This window comes from Fistularia commersonii, chromosome 2, assembly GCF_037954325.1.
Source record: "Fistularia commersonii isolate RoL2024-O1a breed Wild chromosome 2, RoL_Fcom_v1.0, whole genome shotgun sequence".
Taxonomy (NCBI): Eukaryota; Metazoa; Chordata; class Actinopteri; order Syngnathiformes; family Fistulariidae; genus Fistularia; species Fistularia commersonii.
In genome coordinates this window covers 11,921,085-11,945,136 of record NC_141285.1, presented here as the reverse complement: position 1 = coordinate 11,945,136, position 24,052 = coordinate 11,921,085, and the positions used below count along the sequence as shown (strand labels likewise).

Here is a 24,052-nt window from a genome sequence, read left to right as displayed (position 1 = left end):
TCTACTACCAGGATTTAAGGTTGAACTAAAAAAAAAGGGGTAAAGAGAAGTGTTCCCTTGGGGGTGAGGAGTAAACCAGACACCCGTAAATCACACCGAATGAGTAGTCATATGAGTAGTAGACACCAGCTCCTTGTTTGGGGGAACCTGTTCCCAACTCTGAAGAATTACAACAATAGTGAGGTCAGGCTTTGAAAGGTGGCAAACGTGTTTGTGTCTACATCTTTGGCCTACTTCAACTATTTCCTGTGCCATAAAAACGACAAAACTATTTTCTTCCACATTTATGCAAGAAGCATATCCTCTTTTAATAAATCTCTTCTACGCTCATAACCCACACATTTGTTTTTCTACCGCTGTCCTATTTCAGGTAGCTGATGGAAGAGGAAACTGCACCCCTCATAGGAACCCTACACCTTGCACAATCCCACAAGACAGAGAGAGCATCTTTCACTCCATATTTGCCTTCTTCACCAAATCAGGTCGCAAAGTCTTGGTAAATATATAGCCACAATTGCACTTTGACATTTCAGGGTCACCCACATCACCCCTTGCCAAGTCAAGTCAGGACCAAGACATGTTTATTGCAGACAGTGCAACATGTGCTAATCACATACCATTCTGTCGTTTGCTCTTTCCTCTCCTCCATGCTCTTTCTCTGCTTCTCTTTCATTTTTTTGTAATAGGACTGCGATCGGCCAGGAAGAGCTTGCTTGACAATTTCCTGCACTCTGGGTCCACAGCTGAAAGATGAAGCTTTGAGCATAGATGTAAAACTTCTACTCAACACAGAAATTCTCAAAAGGGTAAAAGACAGGTCATAACTTTTAAAATCACCGGACTCTCACAGCCTGTCATGACCTCAACTAAAATGTGTGTCCCTGACCTGCAGGATAGTTCCTCTGTCATCCAATTTGTGATACGAGGCAGCGTTCAAGTAAATGAAAGAGCCGTTGAAATGGCGAAAGGCCTGCCAGAGGATATCGCTGTGAGTACAAGCACCATGTTGCTGCATTGATTTCAATTATTTATATTCCATATCTCTTGTGAACTATAGTTACAACCCCCTAAACTAGTGTTCACCATTGCAGGGTCACATCATGGCATATATACAGTATTCTGGAAAAAATAAGTCTTCACAGGGAAGAATATGGGTATAGAATATTCACTTTTAAGATGGAAGGGCTGCTTCATCAGACCGTTGTCATACTTTGGATACAGTAGTGTGTCGTGGTTAGATGCACATTTCTGATGCAACCGATGTGCATCACTGTGACTTTTTTAAGAGAGGTGAGTTCATAGAACAGTTGGGTGTGCGCTTCCACTCCGATTAGCTGTTTTTAGGGCTTCAGCTGCGCTCAAGGACAGACAATATTCCATGGTTGTTGCTGACTGATTGAATGGCCTGCCAGATCAGACGTGATGATTGCATTAAGCATGGGATGTCCCCACAGTGAGCTCTCCCCATGAATACAGTACTGCACATGGAAGCCAAAGTCTTTCTGCCCCTGAGCCCCAGACCAGCTCCGAAAATTCATAGCCGCCACGAGTATGTACTGTATATGTACATACCATGCAACTCTTCCAGCTCTTAGTGAATGTGTGCATTCCAGCAGCTATTCCCAACCCCCAGATTTTTGTAAACACCATTCCATTCTATTTCATGAACCATGAACCATGAGCCACTAGCTTTTGTTATTTATTGATTTATTTCTGAGTAGCAAAGATGTTGAAATTGTAGCAACAGAGATTTGGGGTGAATGAACATCACTTCTACGAATTAACTGATACCAAGTTAAATTTGGAAAATCAGTGTCAGAGGCCAATGACCAGAAGAACTTTCATCTGTGGTACATGTAAGCGCTGCTTCTTTCACCACAGTACTTGGATTCCAGAGATTGGCGGGAAGACAGTCTTTATGTGGGAAAGTATTCAGCTGTGAGATTAAATCAATTTATATACTTATTTTGCCTTTTCCATTGTCATCACGTCTTCAAATGCAGTGCAGCATCTCAGTGAATTACCCATCTTATACTCTTCAGTCTAAAGTTATTGTTCTTTTTTTGAAATACTAGGCTGCGGATGATTAAGTGACATGCTGTTTGGATAGAAATATAGCTAAGCAATAACATCTATAACATAGCTTTTAAATGTATTAACAGTGCTTACGCGATCCAAGTGAACTTTTGCCGTATGATTTAGGCTAACAAAAGGAATATTTTCCACCGTAAAGCAAAAACGCTGCTTTACTTCTTTCTTGTTGATTTTACAGCTATGATTTCAGTTTCCAGCACACTTTGCTTGTCATCATTCCAGCACTACATGGGGTGCCTTGATATCATCAGTGTCACATGCATAACAAAACTGATTGCACACATCAATTGAGGACCCTTATAAATGTTTAGACATGGAGTTTTTGCTAAGCTTACAATTGAATTGTAACCCAGCGTCTAATTGAAAGCTACCTCTTAAATAGACTGGGGTCCTTTAGACACACATCTTTAATTGCAGTTTGCCTTTATTTGTGGCCATGAGGCTTTTTCAGGCCTTGTCGGCTGAGTCATGCTTGAGAACTCTCCTGAGAACTCTGAAACCAATTACAACTATGAACAATTTGATTGGATAGTCAGTCTTTATTTAGCCTTGACCAAGCTGCATCATGGATTACAAATTACTGTTAATTTCACTGTTAAATTAGAATGCAACTTTAAATGCAGCTACTGTTCAAGCCCTGTTCAGATACATTAGGCCAATGATATTGACTTATGCTGAAAAAAATAAAATAAGAACAAGCTTGCTCATAGGATATTATTATCACTAAAGTTGTTGTTTCAGAAAAATGGCAACATGTCCGAAATAATCCTTTTGAGCGTGAATCCACCCCTTGGTGGAAGGAACAGAACTGGACTGTTTGGTGAGGGTAAACACCAGAAATATCTTACATATTTTGACAATCCGGACAAGTTTATATCAGTCATCAATTGACAAGTGTATAAAGCCATTTTCATCTCACTCATCCAAATTACAACAGAGCCCATAGTGAAGCATCTTCATTGTTGCTGCTTGATGCCAACAAAAATACTGTGATACAGGGCTTGGGAGCTGTTGAAAAATAACATTTTCTTCACACTTAACTTATTTCAGTCCCCATCCTTCATCTGACATGAGCAGACAATAAATGAACACCCAGTGTATGAGGTTGGGCATGTGATTTGCATTTTTGCTACATCTATATGAAGATTTTTTCTTTCTAAAATGTTGCTGGCTGTTGAAGCATTTTTTGAAAAGAGACCATGTTTGGTCAAAAATGAAACCTATTGTTTTGGCTGAAGTTTAAAATGTAAAGAAGTGTCAGAGTCCAATTTTATTCAAGCATTTTCCATCCAAGATGACAAGGAACATAAACACTTTGTTTCTAAAGATAAAACTAGTATTGTCATCTCAAGATGCCACTCTTCTTTTGAGATGAAGAGAAAATCTCGCCTGATGACAATTTTTTGTTTTGGGAGAAACTGAAGTTACCAAAGAAAAGTGCTACAAGTTATACACAATATAGTATATGCTACTTATGGCCCCTCATACTTTATTCTTGGTAATTTGACCTAATTAATTTGGTGATCATCTCCAGTAGTGAAGCAGATTCATGTTATATTACACCTAAAGAAGCCATTGTTAATTCATAATCGTATATCAGTTCAAGCAATCAAAGTAATTGCATCAGAAATGGCTCACTGACAGAAGAATCAAGTTGCTTCAAGAGAGCTTGCTCAAAGTGCAGTGCCAGAATGACTATTTTATTGCCACATAAACAAAAGTAACCCCAATTGTTGTGAAATCAGATTAAAATCAAAGCACTAGTAGTATGACCCAATTTCAATGATAACTTGGTAATGCATGCATTTGACGCAAGATACTTCTTCCCGCCTTTGTACTGAAATACTTCAACATCGAATCAAGTGGATTTATTTTGTCAGAGACAGATGATCAGGCAGGTCAGTGTTCACTTGTGTCATGGGAAACAGGCTAAGTAGCTTGTATCTACTGTTGAACTGGACTATTCTTCAGTTTCTGATCCTCCCATGAACAAGATAACATGCAGGTTCAAATTCACAGGAGACTGCACAGCCCCTTTTTCCAGGCATTGACTTATAAATTTGAAAAGGGAGTGAATGATGTATTATTTGGAATTGCTGTGACCTAAAAAGATAAATACTAATTTCCCAAAGGAGTTGTTGGTCAAGTTTACTCAGTGCTTTAATTTATGTCAGTGATAACAATATAAAAGGTTACCCTTTAAGAGTTAGTATCAAGGATAACTTAACATGGTGAATTTATTGATTACTAAAAACAAGATAAAGAGCAAGCAATTGTTCACACTTTGCACTGGTGTTTTTGAATGTGCGCACAGGCTCATCGCAAAACTTGTTGATTGATTTATTTGTCTTGTACACAGGTGATGCTGCTTGCATCTATTTCTGCATTATTTTTAATTTTTTCGACAGCAACTAGAACAGTTAATATTGCACCGTGTTTCATCATCAGCTAAGCACATGACTTAATGCTCTCATGTGTGATGTATTTGAGTTTGACTCGGGCGTTGGTGTGTTTCAGCTCGTCTTCGAGGCTCTCCACAGTCAGGAGCCGAGGGGTTACATTGTTGGCTGGATCATCGCAATCAGTCTGCTGGTGGGAATTCTCATCTTTTTGCTGCTAGCTGTGCTTCTCTGGAAGGTAAACATGCATGTGAACACATTTTCTGGACAATGTGGTTTATTAAAAGTTCCCCAGCTCACAGTACTTGCAGAACTGATTCCCACAGTGCTGTTTTCAAGAAATGTTGGTATACTCAGGCTAAAATAGGAAACAATGGGCAGTTGTCATGTTTGCAAACTGGTTAGGCATTGGCAAGCGCAGTTTGCTGCCATAGAAAGACAGCTGGAGGTTGGGGAAGTGCAGGTAGGTTGCTTAGATCCTTTAACAACCATAAAAAGGACAAATTGCACACCAACAATAATTAACACCATACGACTGCTCACATGAAAGGGAAACGGCAATTACACTGATGTCCAGAGGCCCCATTTGGACAAAACTTCTTTTATTTTTCTCAGCTTCATTTTCTACCAGGAATACCACAACTAAACCTTGGAATGTTTGTCCTGGGACCCCCCCCCCCCACACACACACACACATACACACACACACACACACACACACACACACACACACTGTTCCCCAGGTCCTTGGATCGTGCCAAAATAAACTCCATTTACAAGAGCACCACATGTCTTGTATTGCTCTTTTCAGGAAATGCCTGAGGAGAGCGCAAGTCTGTATCAATAAATGAATGAAGTCAAATGTAGATAACTGAAAAGGGTCATAGTCAGAGAGACTGGGGTCCGTTGTGGCTACTTCGTCACAGTAGTGTACTTTTGTTTTGTTACACACCGGGAATCCACTGCAGCCTCCATCTTTCTTTTAACACCATCTAATGATGTCCAAACAACACACAAGCTACAGTGTTTTCTTGGCTCCCATGCGTGTTTGGTTTGGTTGGGGTCATTACATTTTTTTAAATGACAGTGGAGTTTATTATGTTGATTTTCAGCCTCCTTTCATTTTTCTCTTTTTTGTCTAGACTATTTTTTTTTTAAATATTTTTGTTGTTTCTGTTTTTTAAAATAAAAAAAAGAGGCATGCTATTCAAGAAATGTTGTTTATGATGACCGAAAAAACTGGTGCAAAGGTTTATATTGTCGTTTTCCCTTAAAAAAAAAAATCAGTTGATCAACAAAAGTCAACCAAAAAAATTAAACGATTTAATTCCAGCTTAAAAAAAGTGCTTTTCATTGAAGACTCTAATGAGGCCCTGAATTTGCTAGAGTATCTTTGATAAGAAATGCATTAAGCTTTTCCTTAGATACAGACATAAAAAATTGTTTGGGACATCCTGCTCTGAATAAGAAAATAAATTCCTACAAATTCTTAAAATTCATCATTAAATCATTAAATGTCCTGAATAAATGCAATTCATCAATTCATTTAAATAGTGGAACTACTAAATGCAAATTACTCATATTTAACAATAAAGTCGATTTTTTTTTTTCTTTTTTTTTTCTTCTGTGAAGGCCACTGGTCAGACTATTTTACTACAAAGTATTTTAGATCTTACAGTTCATGCATGTACCCCTGCCTTTTAAATCTCAAGTTCATTGAGCATCAAAAACATTTAGACTCGACCTCAGGTGTGACACTAATCATTCGAATCATAAAAAAAAAAGATATAGCAATGGCCAGTATGAAGATTGTTTCTAAATGTGAATCATCTCCTCAGGAGAAAGTGTAACTATGGATTGAACGCTCATTGACCAATTTCCAGTGACCTAAAAGACTGTAAAAATATAGATACAATTGCAGATTTTGCCTCTTGTGCTTCGAGCTCTTGACTTACTCAAATTTAAATTCATGTAATTTCTCCCCTGTGATAGATGGGCTTCTTCCGAAGGCGCTACAAAGAGATCATCGAGGCAGAAAAGAACAGGAAGGACAGTGATGAAAGCTGGGACTGGATGGAAAAGAACCAATGAGACTTGCATTGGGGTCCCACTGGAGCCAGTGAGATAAGGGATTGGGTCGAGATGGATCCAATAGCACGGGGTCTGGCAGCCCAGCCGCCCCAGTGGCACCAGACCCTGCAGTCTTCCATATGTGGAAGAGAAGACTATTCTCCATATTTTTTGGAGACTCGGTATATTTGATGATCGTAGTGGAGCGCTGGGAGTGGTGGGGGTCCAGGAAACAGGCATCTGAGGTGACAGCATGGTTTGCCAGAGGACACTTGCTGTGGAATTCAGCTAATCTCAAAGGAGGGAACTCCCAACCAGTGGAGCCGTTGATTGAGATGAACACCGGTGTTGGGAAATGGCAAGAATACAGGTGGACAACAAAACCCTCAGGGCTGTGTTACATAGCAAATTTATTTTTATACATACACTTTAAGCCATATTGTATAAAACTGGGCTTTGAGAAGAGTATAAGAAGAATATAGGTTTTATAGGCCATTATAAACATACTGTGTGTAGTATGTTTTACTAAAAGCACTGATGTTTGATAAAAATGACTGCTTTGGCTTCCCATCTTTACTTTTATGCCAAAGATATGTCCCGTATAGTATATGATCGGAGCCATCTGTGTATTCAGTTCTTCCTCTGTGTGAAAGATTGTATCTTCTGTGTTTTATTTTACAGTTTTGGAATAACAAGGTTACACATCGGACTGTCCCTCCCTGTCATAGATAATCATTTAATACCAACTCTTTGGTTAACTTCAACATACACACACACACAAAGTTGTGAAATATTCTATTTTCATTTTAACAGCTAGAAATATCCCTGGCTGAGGAACACTGAGGTCATTAGAAGACTCGAGAGAGAACAATGTCCTAGGTGTCTGGCCGTGAACTAGTTTTTGTTCTTATCCACATCTAAAATGCAGACAATTGGTCATAAGTGGCACCGTAAGCTAATATTCCCATTTTTTCCATCAATATTCCTTTTGCGATGGTTTGGCTTTTAGCCAAGTCGTTTTTCCAAATACATGTAACATCAGGATTGAGACTTATTGAAAAGAAAAAAAAAATCTTCTGCAATATTAGGGATACAGACATGATTATAATGTGCAATGTGCAGATGAGAAAATTATCTTAAGCTGCTTCTCCAAGGAACTGTTTTCCACAATGCAGCAGCCTTCTTCAATGGAAACATAGGAAACTCTCCTGGTTTCAGTTTAAAGGATTGTGTTATGAGATCTGACAAAATTTACTTGATGTCCTGACATAATATAAAATAATGATTTCTTTGCAAAATTGATCTAGGCCTCACCTTTGTGACCAATTTTATCTGTGTGTTATTTGGCCGTTGGTTTCAGCATGAAACATGAGATACATTACCCTCAATGGCCAAATCTGTGATGGGAGTCTACCTACAGTCATTTTCAGGGGGCCATGGCAAGAGTAATGCCCTAAAAACAGGTGCAGATGTGCTGCACCCTCATCATACGTAAAGTAGCTCTTATGGGTTTATGGGAAAGCTTGCATTAAAACAACCCTTCAGAATGTTACTATCCTGAAAATGTGCCACTGTTGAATGGCTTCATCAGGGCTCCGTCTCCTTCTCTATCTGAAGTTGTACTTTGGTTGTGCCCTTTCTTTCTGTCTTTTTCCCAGAAAACATTGAATGAATATTTAGTATAGTGTTTCTTATATATATGTATGTATATATATATGTGTGTGTATATATATGTATGTGTATATATATATATATATATACACATATATATATGTGTGTGTGTATATATATACACATACATATACACATACATACATCTATATATACAAATTTGTATATACATATATGTATGTATATATATACGCATATATGTGTTTGTATGTACATATATATATATATATATGTATGTATGAATAAAAATTTTAAATACAAAATAGCATCAGTCAAATGTGAAATTTAGTAAACAGTCCTTTTTTCTAAAACAAATGTGCATTGTGTTTGGATTGAATCCTTTCGTTCTGTAAGTTCCTGGAATTTTTCATCAAACCTGAGTCAGATATAAATGTGCAATGCCCAAGAGCAAAAATTATTTTTTAATATTTTCATATTTTCTCTAAGACTGCAGTGCTAAGACACTTTAAGGCAGACTATGATTGCTCGGTTCTTTGTTGTGCTGTATGATTTTTTATTTTTTATTGATCCTATTCACTTTATTTTACCAATTAATTCCACTGGCATGACTTCATATACTGTACACAATCACGTCTTCAGTCTGCATCTGTTAGATGAGTGCTAAACCTGAATGCAGAGAAACTTGACTTTTTTTGGAGCGATTTTAACTGTGATGGATGTATTGTGTTTTTATGTTGCCACCATTAATCACACCGTAATTTGGATTTTGTTCTGAATATACTACTGTCACTGAAAAGCTTTTCATTTACAGTGTGCTGTATTTTTGACGTTAGAAATAATGTTTGGACTGTATATTTATCTCTTGATAAATTTTCAGAGTGAAATTTCATGTGGTTGTATGGCGCTTTTGTCAACCCGATTATCATGTGTTTGTAGCTTGGTGTATGGTGCTCTCTGCTGGCTGCTCTGCTCTAAACATACAGACATTAAGACACACAGTCGGATGTCCTGATGGGAAGTAATGATTAGAAGTAACCTCCAATCAGATTTGATTTACTTATTGTCACCTGGGCTTTGGTTTTTAATGTTATTCTTACTTTATTTTATTTTATCTTATTTGCGTGTCTTGTATAGAATGAAACGTAGTTACGTGATCCAGGAATTCTTAACGTCCAGGGAGATTTTAATTCAATTTTTGTGTTATTGGTTATCTAACCTGCCCGGAAAAAAAGCTACATTTCTGAAATGAAACCATTTGCAGCCCAAAGGATTTGGTCTATGAACAAGGGGAAACATTAATCTTCCATTTTAAGAATTGTTCACGGCTTAATTATATAGCAGGCAATTTTTTTCTACTGAAACCATTTAAATATACATCAGCTGTTTTTTTTTCATGAATCAAGTGTAAATGAAAAATAAAATGCAGCAAGTATTAAACTCGCATGTAATTTTTTGTGCAGCATTTCATATTTAAATCTGTTATTACAGGCTTTTCTAATCTTGTTCTCCTCTTTTTCCTTTACAGTATATGTTTGTTTTATAGTTGTCATGGTGATGGAGTTGTTAGTACCTCATAGCAAGAGATTCCCTGTTACGATTCTGACACGAGGCCTTTTTTGTGTGTAGTTTGTATTTCCTCCCTGTGTCTGCATGGGTTTCTTTTCACAGTCATAAAACACGCAGTTGGCTGACTGGTCACCCCTGCACCGCTGAGCGCAGGATAAGCAGTGTAGAGATTGAATGAATAAAAGAATGAATTCATGAATGAAAGAATTAATGAATGTTCAGTTTTATCATTGGAAAAGACTGAAGTGAATGATAATTACTGTATTGTGCATTTATTATTCAAAAACTTTAGTCAGGTGATCTGGTCAGTCTATTGAGGGCAGTTGCTATGAAACACTGGCATCAAACAACACGAGCTGATGAGGATATTGAATTATTTAGACAGTCGCCAGAGTGAACGTAGCAGCACACAAGATCCATAAAGTCACATTTTCTTTTGACTTTGCAAAGAATGTCTTCATTGTTGGATCACGGGTTGATAAGGACTACCGCGGTGGAGAGGATAGTTGCGCCGATAGCATGCCACCTATGTCACCTGATGCTGTTGTGTGATACGGAGGAACACGAGCGGTTCAGCCAGCTGGAGGTTACAGCTCTGGCTGTTGCTAATGCTGCTGAGAACATGGCAGCAGTGGCTTCCAGGTTTGTATGTATAGACTACTAACTATTGAACAACACTGTGTCTACACTCGCCTCTAAGAGTCTACTTATGTCACTTGATATATAGGAAACATACTGTAAGCAAAGATCTCTCTCTCCTTTCAGACAAATAAACGAGACAGATGATGAAATTTTGCGCGTGCAGATGTCATCCCTGCTGGAGCCAGTCACTGTGTCAGGACAATATGTGCTGTTGGCAGCACAGAAACTCAGCATTCAGCCCAATTTGACTGAAAACAAAGAGGAACTGGTCAGTGCTATGCAACATACCTTCCTGGCAGCGGTCAAAGTACGTACTTTCACACAGAAACAAATAAACAAAGAGACAGGAAAAGATCGCCGTCCCTAACAGGGACTGATTAAAGTGCTCTGGTTCCACTGCATTTATCTTACATAGCTGCAGAACTTATATGAAAGAATTTCACAATACTGTGATTCTTTCTTTTTGAGTCAGGTATTTACTTCTCATTTTGCTGTGAGAGAGAGGATACATTTTAAAGCAACTTTTATTAATCCGGGAACATTGACCAAAATATTCCAAAAACAACTGTGTCATGCCCTGGCCAGCTAAAATACTGACGTTATCAAATCGAAATATATGCCATTCAAATTTCTAACCGATGATTTTGGGTTTTACCGATGCGCCGATACAAGCCGCTTTGCTAGGTTCGTCTTTTCTCAGGTGCTGTTGGTGAATGACGACGCTTCTGTCCGGAAGGTCGTTTCCGCAGCCGATCAGGTCTTGAAGCGTCTCTCTGAGCTGGGCTCCAGCTCCGACGTCGAATCCCTGCTCGCTGGCTTTCAGGGCTTTTCCAACGACCTTCTTTCCTTCAACAGCCTGACGATAGAAAGAGCAAATGCCTTACTGAATCCTTCACAATCCAAACAGCTTTCTGATTCTTTGGACACCCTTAGGAGGTGCATCTCCATGCTGCACACCGCTCTGTACGCAACCATCAAACACCCCAGCAGTGAGCAAGTTCAAGCGGCCAAGAGATTCATACTCGACAAGGTGGAGAATACAGTGTGTGACATTATTGGTATCGTAAAAAGTGAAAATCAAACGGCATCTCTTGGACCCTGTGGGTATTACACTAACAGGAAGAATAGTTTGCTGCAAGTACTTTCTGGTTTTTCCATCTCCTCAGTTCCAGCCGGTAATTTCGACAGTCTGGTGAGGGATCTGGTGTTTCACTGCATGGTTGTGGCAAACCCTTCTCGCCGGGAGCATCAAGTAAAATTGGTGTTTCACTGTCAACGCGTTCTGCACTTTTGGTCCGACATACAACATGTTTTGAAGTCCGCCAAGGATGCTCTATGCCGTGAACGGCCACTACAGAATGCCTGCTCTTTCCTAGAGCAGCAAATACATTTGCTTGACAAAGCAATGGTGACTACCATTCAGTATCAACTATTGGAAACAGTATCAGCAGCTTGCTCTGTATTTGAAGAGCTTTGCAATGTTCTGGTTGGCGCTTCCTCCGCTGAGACTGATCTGACCGTAATCAAGTCATTAGTCGAGGATTTCATACCCGGCGCTGATCAATTAATTGAAGTCGCGACGTTTATTTCAGCTCTAGCTGCCGATGCAAAGAGCTTGGAGAATGTGGAGAACTCGCGCGTCTTCCTTTCGAGAATTAATGCCGGAATCGCACCTCTTTCACCAGAACTGACAGGTGATTTGACACAGAGCCTTCAGAAGCTTCATGAAATGTGTGAAAAATGGGATGAAGGGAAGAATCAGCTGCTGGATGCCGTTTGTGATGTCATGGATGTCAGGGAGTTTACGGCTATCGCTATTTCCGAGATGGCCAACGACCATCATGGATGTGATTCAGCATTTAGAGAGCAGTGCTACAAACTGTTCAGCGCCTGTGCCACTAACTTAATTTGTCACATGAAGCTTGTGATTCAGTTAGTAAGATTGAATTTAGACAAAAGTAATGATCCCATCTACAGGAATGGCCTCCTCGTCCTGTTGAAACAGGCTCAAGTTTGTCAAAATAAAGTAGGCCTGTCAGTCAAAGAAATGCTGCTCGGCAACGGTCTGAATGTGGAGGTTTATTCTACTTTCTCAGACAACGTTTCTGACGCTATTCAAAATTTTGGAATACTCAGGCAGGGACTAGATGGCCAAAGACACCCTCACCTCCTCAGCCCGCTGCGGAAAGGCGTATGTAGGCCGGTCTTGTCAGAGTCACATTTAAGGGAGGAAGACAGCTGTGAGCCCAAAGTGGATCGAATGAAGGGACGTTCGGATAGTCTTGATCTGGAGGTTCTTGAAAGGGATTTCCAAAGTGAACATAAGGAAGAGCACTCAGGAGAGGAAAGTCTGGAGACAGGGCTACCTCATAAATATGACAGGGATGATTTGAGGATGCCAGCTGGCCCTGGCGAGCCCAGACAGATCCAAATACCTTTTGAGGTTGATCTGTTACCCCTTGTGCATGAAGTTTTGACCGTGACTAAAGGGAAAGATGTCGCGGCGCTCAACCGAAGCTGCACCGGCGTTCTCGAGCTGTCGAACTGTTACGCTCAAGCTGCAAAGGAAGCTTTAGCCGTTGTTGATTTTATGGATTGTATAAAACTAGAAAATTCCAGAGCCGAGATTGTGTCGCTGACCCCGCTGCTCATCCAAACGGCAAAGGAGACGGCGATGAAATCGGTCACGAGCGCGGACGCCGTCGCCAAACTCAGCACGCGGTTTTCTGACCTGATCCGTAACATCCGCAAGGTTCTGCTGCCGGCTGCTGGAAGCTGGTTTCACGCAGTTTACAGTGAGTTCCAGGGAAAACTACCGATAACGGCGGGACGTGACAAACAGTGGCTTCGTGATGTCGTTAATTCTTGTGCCGATGTCGCGCAGCGCTTGACATTGTGTCATTTCACTTTTCAAAGTGACAGCCAGGAAACTTGGACTGTTTTGCAAAGCAAACTTATCAAAGCCCAGAACAACACGAGATGTCTGCTGGAGTTCTCTGCCTCGGGAGACAAATGGGTCGATCAGCTGGAGGGACTCTGCATCCTCTGGGGTTTGTCTGTTCAGATCTTGTTTCATTCTGTGGATAAGATTTTGGGCGCGTCGACTGCGATGAACCAACCGAGCCCGCAAAAACAGCAAATGGTGCTGTGTGAGAACTCGCTGAGACTCCAAGAGGCAGGAACACTGAGTAGTCTGAATTGTAAAAGCGCTTTCAAATCAAAGCAGATATTGGAATGCCGGGATGAACTCAAAGCACTGACTGAGGCTTACCTTCGAGCTGCGGAGGATCGCGGCGTGATGCCCGATGTCTTGCGACTCGCAAAAGCGGAAATCTCTCAGAGACGTGTTTTGATTGAAATCAGAGTGCTCTCTGGTCATTTAAGCAAAGTCAACAAGGATTATGGCTGGGCGCTTCAAAACTTCGTCAGTGCTGCTTTTTGTGCAGCGCAACACTCCGCGGAGCGAGAAAAAGATGATGCGAGGCAAAGATTTGAAAATTCAGCGCAGGTTCTCTCTGAGAATGTCAAATCCGCTGTCGAAAGAGTTGACAACTGTCTCAACTACGTACGGGACTCACGCGCTCGCTCAAATCTAAGGATCGTCAATGACCAACTGTTATTTCAGTTGTCGGATATCATCAGCAGGGCGAGATTAATTGCCGAGACTCACTGCATTTGTGACACGCTTCATCTCGACGTCCAGATTCAGTGCTGGTCAGCCAAAGCCCACCACATGGTCGAGGAGATCCGCAAGCGGGACGGGATACACCAAGAAGCTAAAGACCACATCCGAGCCGCTCTGCAGGGCAGGACACGTGGAGATGTCAAGGATTTCTCTACTGCGTGCGTTGTCGAAGAGGCTGGGTCTCCATCTGACAAGACTGAGACATCTTTGCAGATGCAAAGCGCAAAAATTGCTGATACCACAGAACCAAACATACCATCTGTGGTCAGATATGAATCAGGAAACATGCAACATGATGTAGGTATTTTATATGTGGGAGGATTTCATGTGTGTATTCCAACATAAAACATCTCCTCTTATTTTTTCCTTCAGGATGTTGTTCTGAGCTTTTGCAAAGGTTCCTTAGCCTATAACTCCCTTTTTCTCAAGCAAGAAAGTGACAGCTGGGATTCAAAGGACAACAGAATTGTCCAGGTGACCAGGAAGATGGCGGACACGATCTGCAACATGACTCAGTACTTGAGAAACAGAGGGCCGTTACTGGTAAAAGACAGCGCATCTCGTTGCTCACTTTTTAAATTTCTAGAATTAACTGTCCATAATGGTGGTATTTTGTTTATTTAGAACAAAGAGGCTTTCGTTGACGCAGCAAAAGATGTGATCTCAAACTGCCAGTGTGTAACTCAGTTTATCAGAGTTATCGCCGATCACTGTCTGGATAAAAAATGTACAGCCGAACTCTCGGTCATAGTAGAGCAGATTCTCACCATCACGAACCAGCTCAGCATAATATCCAGGTCAGCTTGGAAGAATATTCAGCCAGATGTGAAGAACACATGAAGTGAAACGTCTCCTTTCTTATTTACAAACCATAGTGTCAATGCCGTAACACCCGGTTGCAAATCCTCTAATGAGATCCTTGTGAAGAATGCACAGAATCTCCTGCAGACAGTGCTGCATGGGGTCCACGCTGCAGAAACAGCCTGCATTTCAGTAAGATTCCAAGATTCTCTTCTAGTTCAGTAAAATAATACAGCTTAAATTCTGTGTAATGTGCTGTCAAATAGCCCCTGAGTTAAGTCCATCCCTCCTCCCTTCTGATAGGGTTTTAGGCAGCCTGAGCCCAATTCAGATGAGGCTGAAGCAACAGCCTTATGCTTCCAGTGGAAGAGGAAACTGGAGCTCCATCGGGCCCAGGAGACCTCAAATCTGGACACCGATGAGCTCGGTTTGAGGAGGACCTCCCCGTGCTCTGTGCCACCCAGTCTTGCTCCACCCGTGCACGATGGCTGCAAGTTAAAACTATCCCTATCAAACAGATTAACAGGTGGCGTAAATAAATTCTGACACCAATTTTCATTTGATAAAGGCATAACTTACAGAGGTCAAGGACATACTCAACAGATAGCACTAAATATTTAGCATCACAGCTATTTAATATGACCATGTAAGAAAAAAAAAAAAAAAAGAATATATACTCTAGAATGAAACATTCAAACTAAATTCCTTATTCTCACGTTACATCATTTTATCTCTTTATTAAAATGTTTTTTTAAAACCCACTAAACTGTGCTGAAAATTTGTGTTGACAAAATATCAAACTTTGTTTGACAACCATTCATACTATACTGGCAGGAAAAAATTAAATCATGACTCATTAAAACACACTGTACATGTGATTAAAAAAACAAACAAAAATGTATACAACAATGGAAAAAAAGAAGAAAATAGGAACATGGCTTTGTTCCAGTCCAACAGGACATCCCATATTGCATCCGCAATGTCAACCTTTATAGCAAATATCGTATGTGATCAATACAGTGAATAATCGCAACAATGAAAACACATAAAAAATGCCATCAACAAATATACTTGCAATACTAAGCAAACAGCTGGATTACTATATAGTACACAGGATTTTTTGTCCTTTCACTTTGACACATCACGTGCTGCTTACAAATTTGCCGGGCACACGTTTGAAGAAACGATAAATCATTATTTAGTTTACAACTTCGGTCGCTGTAAATATAGAAAAAAATACTGCATTATTATCACACCTTCAGAGTATTTTGGCCACACCAAAAATTGAAGAATTTACATGATTGAACACTGAAATATTTCTAAAAGGACAAAACCTGACTTAACTGGTAAGCCAGGAGCGGAAATGCTCTGCACATACCTGGACTGTAGAGGAAATGAAAAACAGAGACCAAATCAATTTAGTTTCTATTCTTACAAACAAACTCAAGGTATTTGATGCGACCAAAGTTCTTTGTCAGTTGTGGGTATCACATAAAGTTAGTATCACAGCAGGTTTTTGTGTTGATTATCCATCCAATTGTTGTTGCATGTTGCCAAACCATTGATCAAGAAAAGTGTAAAAATTCAAGGAAACATCTAAAGAGCATACTTTTTCCATGAAAAATATGTCCACAAATACTTGTACATATGTAAATAAAACATATTGCAAGGCAGTTATTTGAATTTGTATGATTACTTGTTAACATCTCTATGCTTTTTAAATGAATGAATAATCTATTCTACAGGATTTAACGCTTAAAGTGAATCTATTTAAGTAAATGTGTCAATCCTTACTGTAAACCATACATGAGGGTTATTTTTTCAGATTTTTTTTTTTTTTTTACAACTCAAGATAAATCACTGGAAACGGACATACAGGGTTTCAAAACACATTTTTGCATTAAACAATTATGTTGAATTATACAGTATCTAAGTCCATATCCATCTATCTCTGCTGCCAAAGTTGCAGTGCACTTTATGGTGTGAGATTCTATTGGTAATAATTTATAAACAGTATTTATGTACAGAAATAAATAGATTTATGTTTAGCTAAATAATGACATACCAATGATCATTATCCTACAATAATTTCTATCACCGCGGTGCTTACTGGCAGAAAGGAGAAGCAGTGGGGTCAAAGGTCTTGAAGACGTCCTTCAATGTCCTGTCTTCTGCCTCCACCTCCAGATCCTCCTGGTTTGGCTTTTCCACTATGACTTCCTCCTCTTCCTTCTTTTCCTCTGCCTCCTCCTGAGCTCCGGTAGAACCCTGTCCTGTAGGTTTGGTCTGCCTGGAGTCAGTGTACTGGGGTCTGATCAGGCCCGCGAGTGCTTGGATGGGAAGATTATGCACGGCGGGGGGTTTGGTGGGCAAAGATGTAGGCACTGTGGCTGTGATTGACGATGGCGACTGGTCTGAGGCACCGTCTGCTTTTTTGCTCTCCTCCGCCGAGCCGCTGCCACCGGTAGGAGAGAGTGACGGCGGTGACGTGCTATCAATCTTCGCTGAGTGTTTCAGAATTCCTCCCTTTTTAGGAGGATCCACCGGATCCTTGTGAGCCTGGTCAGTTTGACTGCGAGGATTGTACAGACTGATGCCTCCAAAGATGGCGGTGGGACCTTCCAAGCCTCCACCGGACGAGGCTAGACGAGGTGCATACGGTGGTAGCCTCTCAGGCTCTGTCTTGGCTTGAGTGGCATGAGGGGAGGAGCTTGCGCTGCCCTTTTGCAACCTGGGGTCTACAACTCCTCCCCCAGAGCATGACTCTTTCTGACCGACCAGCTTGGAGTCCAAACTCCCTGTACGCTTAAGTCTGGGGTCTAAAGTCTTTTGCTGGCGTGGATCTATTGGTCTTTCTGCAGGGGATTTGGACTCCAGAGGTCCGAATGGCAATCGACCTATGCGTTCCTTCAAACGTACCGCTGCCAGTCTTGGGTCACTCAGCGGTGGGCTGGAGACAGGGGGGTGGTCAGGCAGATTAGTTCGGTTCATTTGAGCATCGGCAATTAGGGGTGGAAGGGGTAAGTTGATGGAGTGTTCCTGTTTGGGCACAAGAGACGGGATGAGATCTTCAGGGGCCCACACCACTGTCTGAGCAAAGGCAGGCCGTTGGAGTAGAATATCCACACGGATATGGCTGAACTGCTTTAACTGGCATCGGGGGTCACGCAGTGCTACACCAGGACCGGCCTCCAGAGGGATGAGGACAGCCCGGTCCCTGAGCTCCCTCTCACTCTCCTCATCCTCTTCTCCGGTGGGCGCCTTTTGAGGAACCAGATTGTTTTGCTGGCGATAGGAACTTGGCTCCAAAGGTCTTAGCTTCCTGGGGTCCCTGGAAAGTCGAGGATCCTGACCTCCGTCTGCCTCCTTTTTCATTTCAGGGGGACGTTGCCGAGGGTCTGCCTTCACTCGTGGGTCAGTGAGTTGGGCCCTCTCCTTTAACAGCCGAGGGTCAGTCAGGGCTTTAGCTGCAGTAGTAGGCTGAGGAGTCTTGGACTGCTGCATCACACTCTGCTTCTTTAGGGATTTGAGAATAGAGCTAACACCACTCCCATCCTCCTCATCGCTTGAATACCAGTTTGTAGTGTCATCTGAAGAAGAAAAAGAAAAAAATCAATGTATATACATATACACACATAACTATATATGAATACATATACATATGTACACACACATATTTGTATACATATTTACATATATACGTGTATATACACACACATATAAAAACACACATACATAAACACATATATATATATACACATGCGGGCGTGCATATATATGTTATATATATATGTGTGCTCATATATGTAGTCTGTCTCTCCTGCTGGACATGCCCGGAATCGGAATATATATGCCCGGAATCCGGTGTGCATGCACGGACGGACGGACGCACGTACATACGCACGCACACGCACACTAACAACAATATTTACTTGAACACATTCTGCAATAACAGTTTAAACCCTTTCCCCACAGGTTAAAAGAAGAGAATTATAAAACCGTTATCATTCTCCAGGGTAATACAGGTCTTTTTGATTCATTCTATGAGCCGTTCCGAAGGGGGTGTGGTTATCAGGTTGTTGGACAGTCTCACCTCTATTTGAACTGTTTTCATCCTGACCCTCTGTTCTCTGCAGCTCATTCCCCTGTTGCTGTGACTCTTGTTGCTGCTGGGTCAAATGTAGAAAAATAGCTTTCTGTACTGCTGGTGGTAAAGACTGCAGTGTTGATTCTGCACCCATCTGTTGTTGGAGGTTCTGCATGAAGGCCATACCAGGGTCAACTAGATGGGAAAGAGATAAAGAACATCACAGATATTTGATTTCCAACCATAGGGAATCCATGAGTCAAAAAATCATAATCCAGTATTTTTAACAATACAGTTGTGACACTTACCTCCTTGCCTGCACTGGTTTTGGAGAGAGTTGTTAAAGAATTCCAGAGGGTTTTGACCCACTGATGGAAAATGCGAGAGGTTTTGTAGCATCTGTAGATTTGGTATTTGGGGGAATGGAGGCCTCTGCATGTTCATCTGTGAGCTGATGTTTCCATGAAATGGTGGGGGCTGACCAGGGGCCATCGGCTGCTGTAACGGATATCCATGTTGCGGGTGCTGTCCCTGTGGGCTTTGTGGCATTGGTGCTCCAGTGGATTGACCTATGCAACCAGGTGACTCAGGGGGAGGAATAGCAGGCCCTGCACTTCCACTATTTGCTTCTTCTGAGCCTCCACTAGACTGATCAGTGCCTTCGTTTGGATTCTGGGACGAGTTGGTTCCGCTGGGAAAAAAACACACAGTTAGTGTGAAGCTTAACCTGTTTTTGTGACTGTTTATGATGTTTACGTTACCTCAAAGCAATTTTATGCGCCAAATCTACAGTAGGTTTGACTTTGATTTCAAAGAGGGAGGGGATCTTCTTTCCTATTCCATCTGTAGGACTGCTCTGACCAGGTGTGGGCAGCAACCCAACCCCTGGGGGTGGCTTTGGCAGTGGCGCAATACCCTGTTTTCTCAAGTCCTCAAGTTCCAACTCGTCCTCACGCGCGTTCTCCTCTTCAGTGCTAATGATCTGGTAGTATGTCAGAGTAGAAACATGACAACATTGAAGGTCAGTGTACGAGATTAGTTGGTGTCCATGAAAATGTATTTTTAATATTCCACTTTACCTTCTCAAGCAACTCTTTGGCCACATCATTCAAAGCCTCATGGGAAAACTTGCAATTGTCTCCTTGATAGCATTTGGCTCCAGTATGAAAGAATTTGCAGGGATATTCATGTGCTATTACAGGTTAAAGAAAATGTATGAAATATTATTTAAGATTCTTTTCTTGACATTCCAAAGTGACAAAGACTAGTTCAAACCATCAGCAAAGGATATTGTGCATGTAAATACAGTTATCTCCTTTACTGCAGAATCCTTGGAGGTAAAATTTACAGAGTTCCTTTTTCTTATCTGGTACAACAAGCTCATGTTCAAACTTGCACTGCTCCCCCTGTATAAGAACAGAAAAACAGTTTTTCACTTCTAATGTACATCATCTTATTCCTTATTATAGCCTTCAATTACAGCAAGCATGAGTAAAACGCATATATATATATATATAAGTCGAACTGTACCTTGATACATCGGCCTTCCAAGAAGTACTTGCAAATGTATCTACCATTGTGTTCCACTGTGTGCTGATTAATAAATTCTTTGCTCATGATGGGTCGCTTTTTGTGATAACCACAATTTTTTCCTTCCTGCAAAGATATTTGGAAATTTGTGGATACCTTAAAAGTTGTTTATACTCCAAAAAAATTGGTTTATATATAACAGTATTATAGGCAATAATGATAAAGTGTACTTACATGTGGTTCATCCATACCCATGTCGCCTCCTCGACCTCGTCCACGTCCTCCCCAGGGCTTCATTTTCATCTTTTTGTTTTTGTTGAGCATCCCTCGTCCTCTTCCTGGTCCACTTCCCCTGCCTCTCCCCCTCTGCCCAACTGGGGATTTTTAAATTGATAAAAATTACTGCATATGGTTATTGTTTCAATCGAATAAACAAAAAGGCAAAAGCTTACAGTCCAATAGAAAATAGAGTCTTACACTGCTGTTGTTTCATGCCCCTCATTCCTCCTCTCTTCATCAGGTCTTTACCATGACGTCCCTTTGCCTGACTTGGAGAAGTTGAATCTTTCGAATGCGAGTACTCAGACATGTCATCTTCGTAATCATCCTCTTCATCATCATAGTCGTACTTGTCATCACTGTAGTCACTGTACTTGTCATAATCGCTGCTTTTGTGTGGTGAGGACTTCTGTGATTTACCTCGGTTACCTTTTGAATCCCGCCCATGCTGAAGGACAACAGAAATACAAAAAGTCACCATAATATTACTCTGAATAATGCTCAAACACAGTAGAAAAACCCACCGGGACAGATTGGATGTCAGACTCGCGGGCAGAACCTTGACTCTTCCTGCTTTTCGACCTTTCTGGTCGGTCATAGTCAGAGTCATAGCTGTCGGAACTGGAGCTGCTGGAGGGGGAATGATGCTGAGGGTAGGGCAAAAAATTAAGAAGGAATCAATTACGATGCATTTCAAATTGATTCTTCAAACAGAATCAGGAAGTAATATTTGCCATAATGAACAAGTAGCTCTGTCTTACTTTCTGTCTGTCACGCCTTCTTCTCTTAGACCTCCTCTTCTCTTTATTCTTTTTGTATCTTTTCCTTGAGTGCCGGTGAGCCTTTTCCTCTTTCTCTTTAGCTTTTCCTTTTTCCCTCTCCTTCTCTTCAACCACCTCTGCAGTCTCCTTGTGCTCCTCCTCAATACCAATCCCCTCATCATCTATTTCTCCATCCTCCAACTCTCCATCCTCTCTGCATAAGGAGAAATTGAAGCAACAACAATCGGTATTACCCAGGAGGGCCTTCACAGTATGTTGGCCCCATGTGGCACAACAAATCAGTTCACCACATGGTAGTCTATAAAAATATTTAGAATCATTTAATTCATGTTCCCCTTGTTATCACTGGAAGGCTGAGACACAATCATGTTGTAGTTGACAGATCTATGAAAAAACATGCACTTGGATTTTGATTTTTGCTAGCATTGAATAGCAGTATCATCAAGCTGAAAAGGAACAGCATTAATTGTATAAACAAAGTCTCAATTAAATAATACTTTTTGTAACACTTTCTTACTCATTTACCAATATTTCAACAATTTCTATAATCAAACAGGTAAGATTATTCACGGTTACTTTGATAAAAGCTATCAGGCTTTGAGAGTTGCTATACAAGCATCTCAAAGGAATAACAGATTTACTGGTCATAATATGTAGGTGCAACTGTCATATCTGTTATGACCATTTATACTACTGAAAAGGGTCTCATTCCTGTATTAACTGTACCTATTTTAACTGAACATCAAGAATAAGACAACCCGTTACAAATGAACAAAATTAAACAAGGACAGGCTAGGACTCAAATACTATACAAAACTACACAAAAAAAAATCTTTAATGATTATGAAAAGCCTATTAAGAAGTGGTTTCCCAAATTTCATCATCTGATAAAAGTATAAAAGACCATTTTAAGTGTTATTTAAATTTTCATGAAATATTAAATCATCTATAAATACTTTGCAGGGGAAAAAAATGAAAATAGGATTAGTTTAGTTGCAAAAGCTCATCATGGATCCAATTATCTTCACCATGAAATTTACAATCAAATCTCAATGATGCCTAAGTGCGGTAACAGATACTTAAGGATTCACATTTTGATCTTAAATTAGTAATATAAAGGGTTAAGAACCTTTCCCTAAAAGCAATTATACTGGAGTTTGATGGTAATGTGTGTGTGTATATATATATATATATATATATATATATACACACACAAACACAAACACACACACACACACACACACGTTCAAATACAGCAAATTGAGGTAACAAAAGGCTCATCAATCTATGTGCGACCATTTTGCTATTTGAAGAAAAACATCTAAGGGATATCAAATCAATTACAGTAGGTACTTGCAAAACACTGCAATGTCAATCTTGAAGCTAAAGGAGTAAAAGAAGCACGGACAGAGACATAAAAAGAGCAATTAAGGGTCAGTCAAGTCATCTACCACTAGCTTTTTGTTCAAAACACCACCGTCCGGTTTAAGTTGGTCAAATCGCCAAATGTAGTGTTGGATTGCATCATCAAAACCTCGATACTATTTGTTGACAGAGTCCTCCAGGCTTATCTGGACCTCTGACCAGCCCACAAAAGCAACTGACATGATCTTAAATTGAGCATATCACTACGTGAAACTAGTCTCCGAAGTACCGCAAGACCCCGGTAGGGGGCGGCCAAGTACAATGATGGGCGTGGCATTTACATCATGGTGATAGCCTCCTGCAGATGGCAACAATGCAGCCATGGAGTCATCCAAGGAGCACGACAACACGAACAATGATATCCAATGTTTTGCATGGAAATGGCGATGAATGACATGTTGATGTTAAAACCATTCATTAGGTCGACGTTACTCAGCTGCATAAAAAAGCATGCAAAGATTGTGAGAGGGGGAAAACCGTGGAAATGTCTCTGTGCCCTCAAGATTTACAGAGAAAACAGAAAGACAAGCATGTAGACCCACAGCACTGAAACGCACAGATGAGGGTATTAAGAATTGCATAAGATTGTTACTCGACCTTTCATCCCCTGCAACTTCAGAGTCTGTCATGTTTTTGTCAAGAACGGGGGCTGGGGGACTGGAAACAAGGCTCACAGAAGCCATTGGAAAACGGATCTGCCTCCCTTCTCTTTCCGGTACAAGAGTGAATTAACTAATCAGTCAAGGAGACGTTGGGTTGTGAGAGATGCTGGAAGATTTCAGACTGGAAAAAACTCACGGTGTTACATGTCTCGACAGAGACAGTAAACAGACACCCTCCTCTTTCATATCAATGACGTTTTAACTCTGTGAGCGCAGCTTGATACCCCGCTTTGCTAATGTCCCGTCGCTTGACAGCTGCCATGGTGAAATAGAGGAGACGGAGGGAGAAACAGACAGTGTTGTAACCATGTTCGATGATTTCAGCATCTTCATAGGCTATCTCAACAGGGAGTTCATCTCAAAATGGCTTCTGAGGTCTGCCTGCCGCACATTCCGCG

General features: G+C 40.9%; 3 protein-coding genes across 5 annotated transcripts in view; 2 read left to right on the top strand and 1 right to left on the bottom strand.

Moving 5' to 3' along the window:
* The window catches only part of itga9 (integrin, alpha 9), a 49,674-nt gene extending 41,346 nt beyond the window's left edge, over positions 1-8,328 (top strand). Inside the window, exons 24-28 of one of the 2 annotated variants that reach the window (XM_086167644.1) lie at positions 371-496; positions 687-806; positions 893-988; positions 4,612-4,731; positions 6,486-8,328. In XM_086167644.1, coding sequence (XP_086023770.1) covers positions 371-496; positions 687-806; positions 893-988; positions 4,612-4,731; positions 6,486-6,584 — 561 coding nt within the window. In that variant the 3' untranslated portion in view covers positions 6,585-8,328. Of the gene's footprint in view, positions 1-370; positions 497-686; positions 807-892; positions 989-4,611; positions 4,732-6,485 lie in introns of those variants that run through there. The other variant, XM_086167654.1, reaches the window with a different exon arrangement.
* An 11-nt stretch (positions 8,329-8,339) lies between these two features.
* On the top strand, positions 8,340-15,455 carry LOC147236375 (uncharacterized). Its single transcript, XM_086167612.1, has 7 exons — positions 8,340-10,403; positions 10,527-10,710; positions 11,104-14,389; positions 14,486-14,631; positions 14,713-14,885; positions 14,964-15,081; positions 15,193-15,455. Exons 1-7 carry the CDS (start codon positions 10,213-10,215, stop codon positions 15,433-15,435), a joined length of 4,341 nt encoding a protein of 1,446 aa, XP_086023738.1. The 5' UTR covers positions 8,340-10,212; the 3' UTR covers positions 15,436-15,455.
* A 100-nt stretch (positions 15,456-15,555) lies between these two features.
* Positions 15,556-24,030, bottom strand: zc3h6 (zinc finger CCCH-type containing 6). Of its 2 annotated transcripts, none has more exons than XM_086167630.1 (12): positions 23,791-24,030; positions 21,547-21,760; positions 21,310-21,432; positions 20,984-21,233; positions 20,741-20,880; positions 20,507-20,632; positions 20,268-20,382; positions 20,056-20,165; positions 19,738-19,958; positions 19,285-19,667; positions 18,983-19,171; positions 15,556-18,479 (listed from the first exon to the last, which is right to left on the bottom strand). In XM_086167630.1, exons 1-12 carry the CDS (start codon positions 23,838-23,840, stop codon positions 16,996-16,998), a joined length of 3,405 nt encoding a protein of 1,134 aa, XP_086023756.1. In that variant the 5' UTR covers positions 23,841-24,030; the 3' UTR covers positions 15,556-16,995. The 2 variants fall into 2 exon arrangements, with proteins under 2 accessions (XP_086023756.1, XP_086023749.1); XM_086167623.1 differs by lacking the exon at positions 23,791-24,030 and adding an exon at positions 23,590-23,769 and having other exon boundaries at positions 15,558-18,479.
* Between the last annotated feature and the right edge of the window lie 22 nt (positions 24,031-24,052).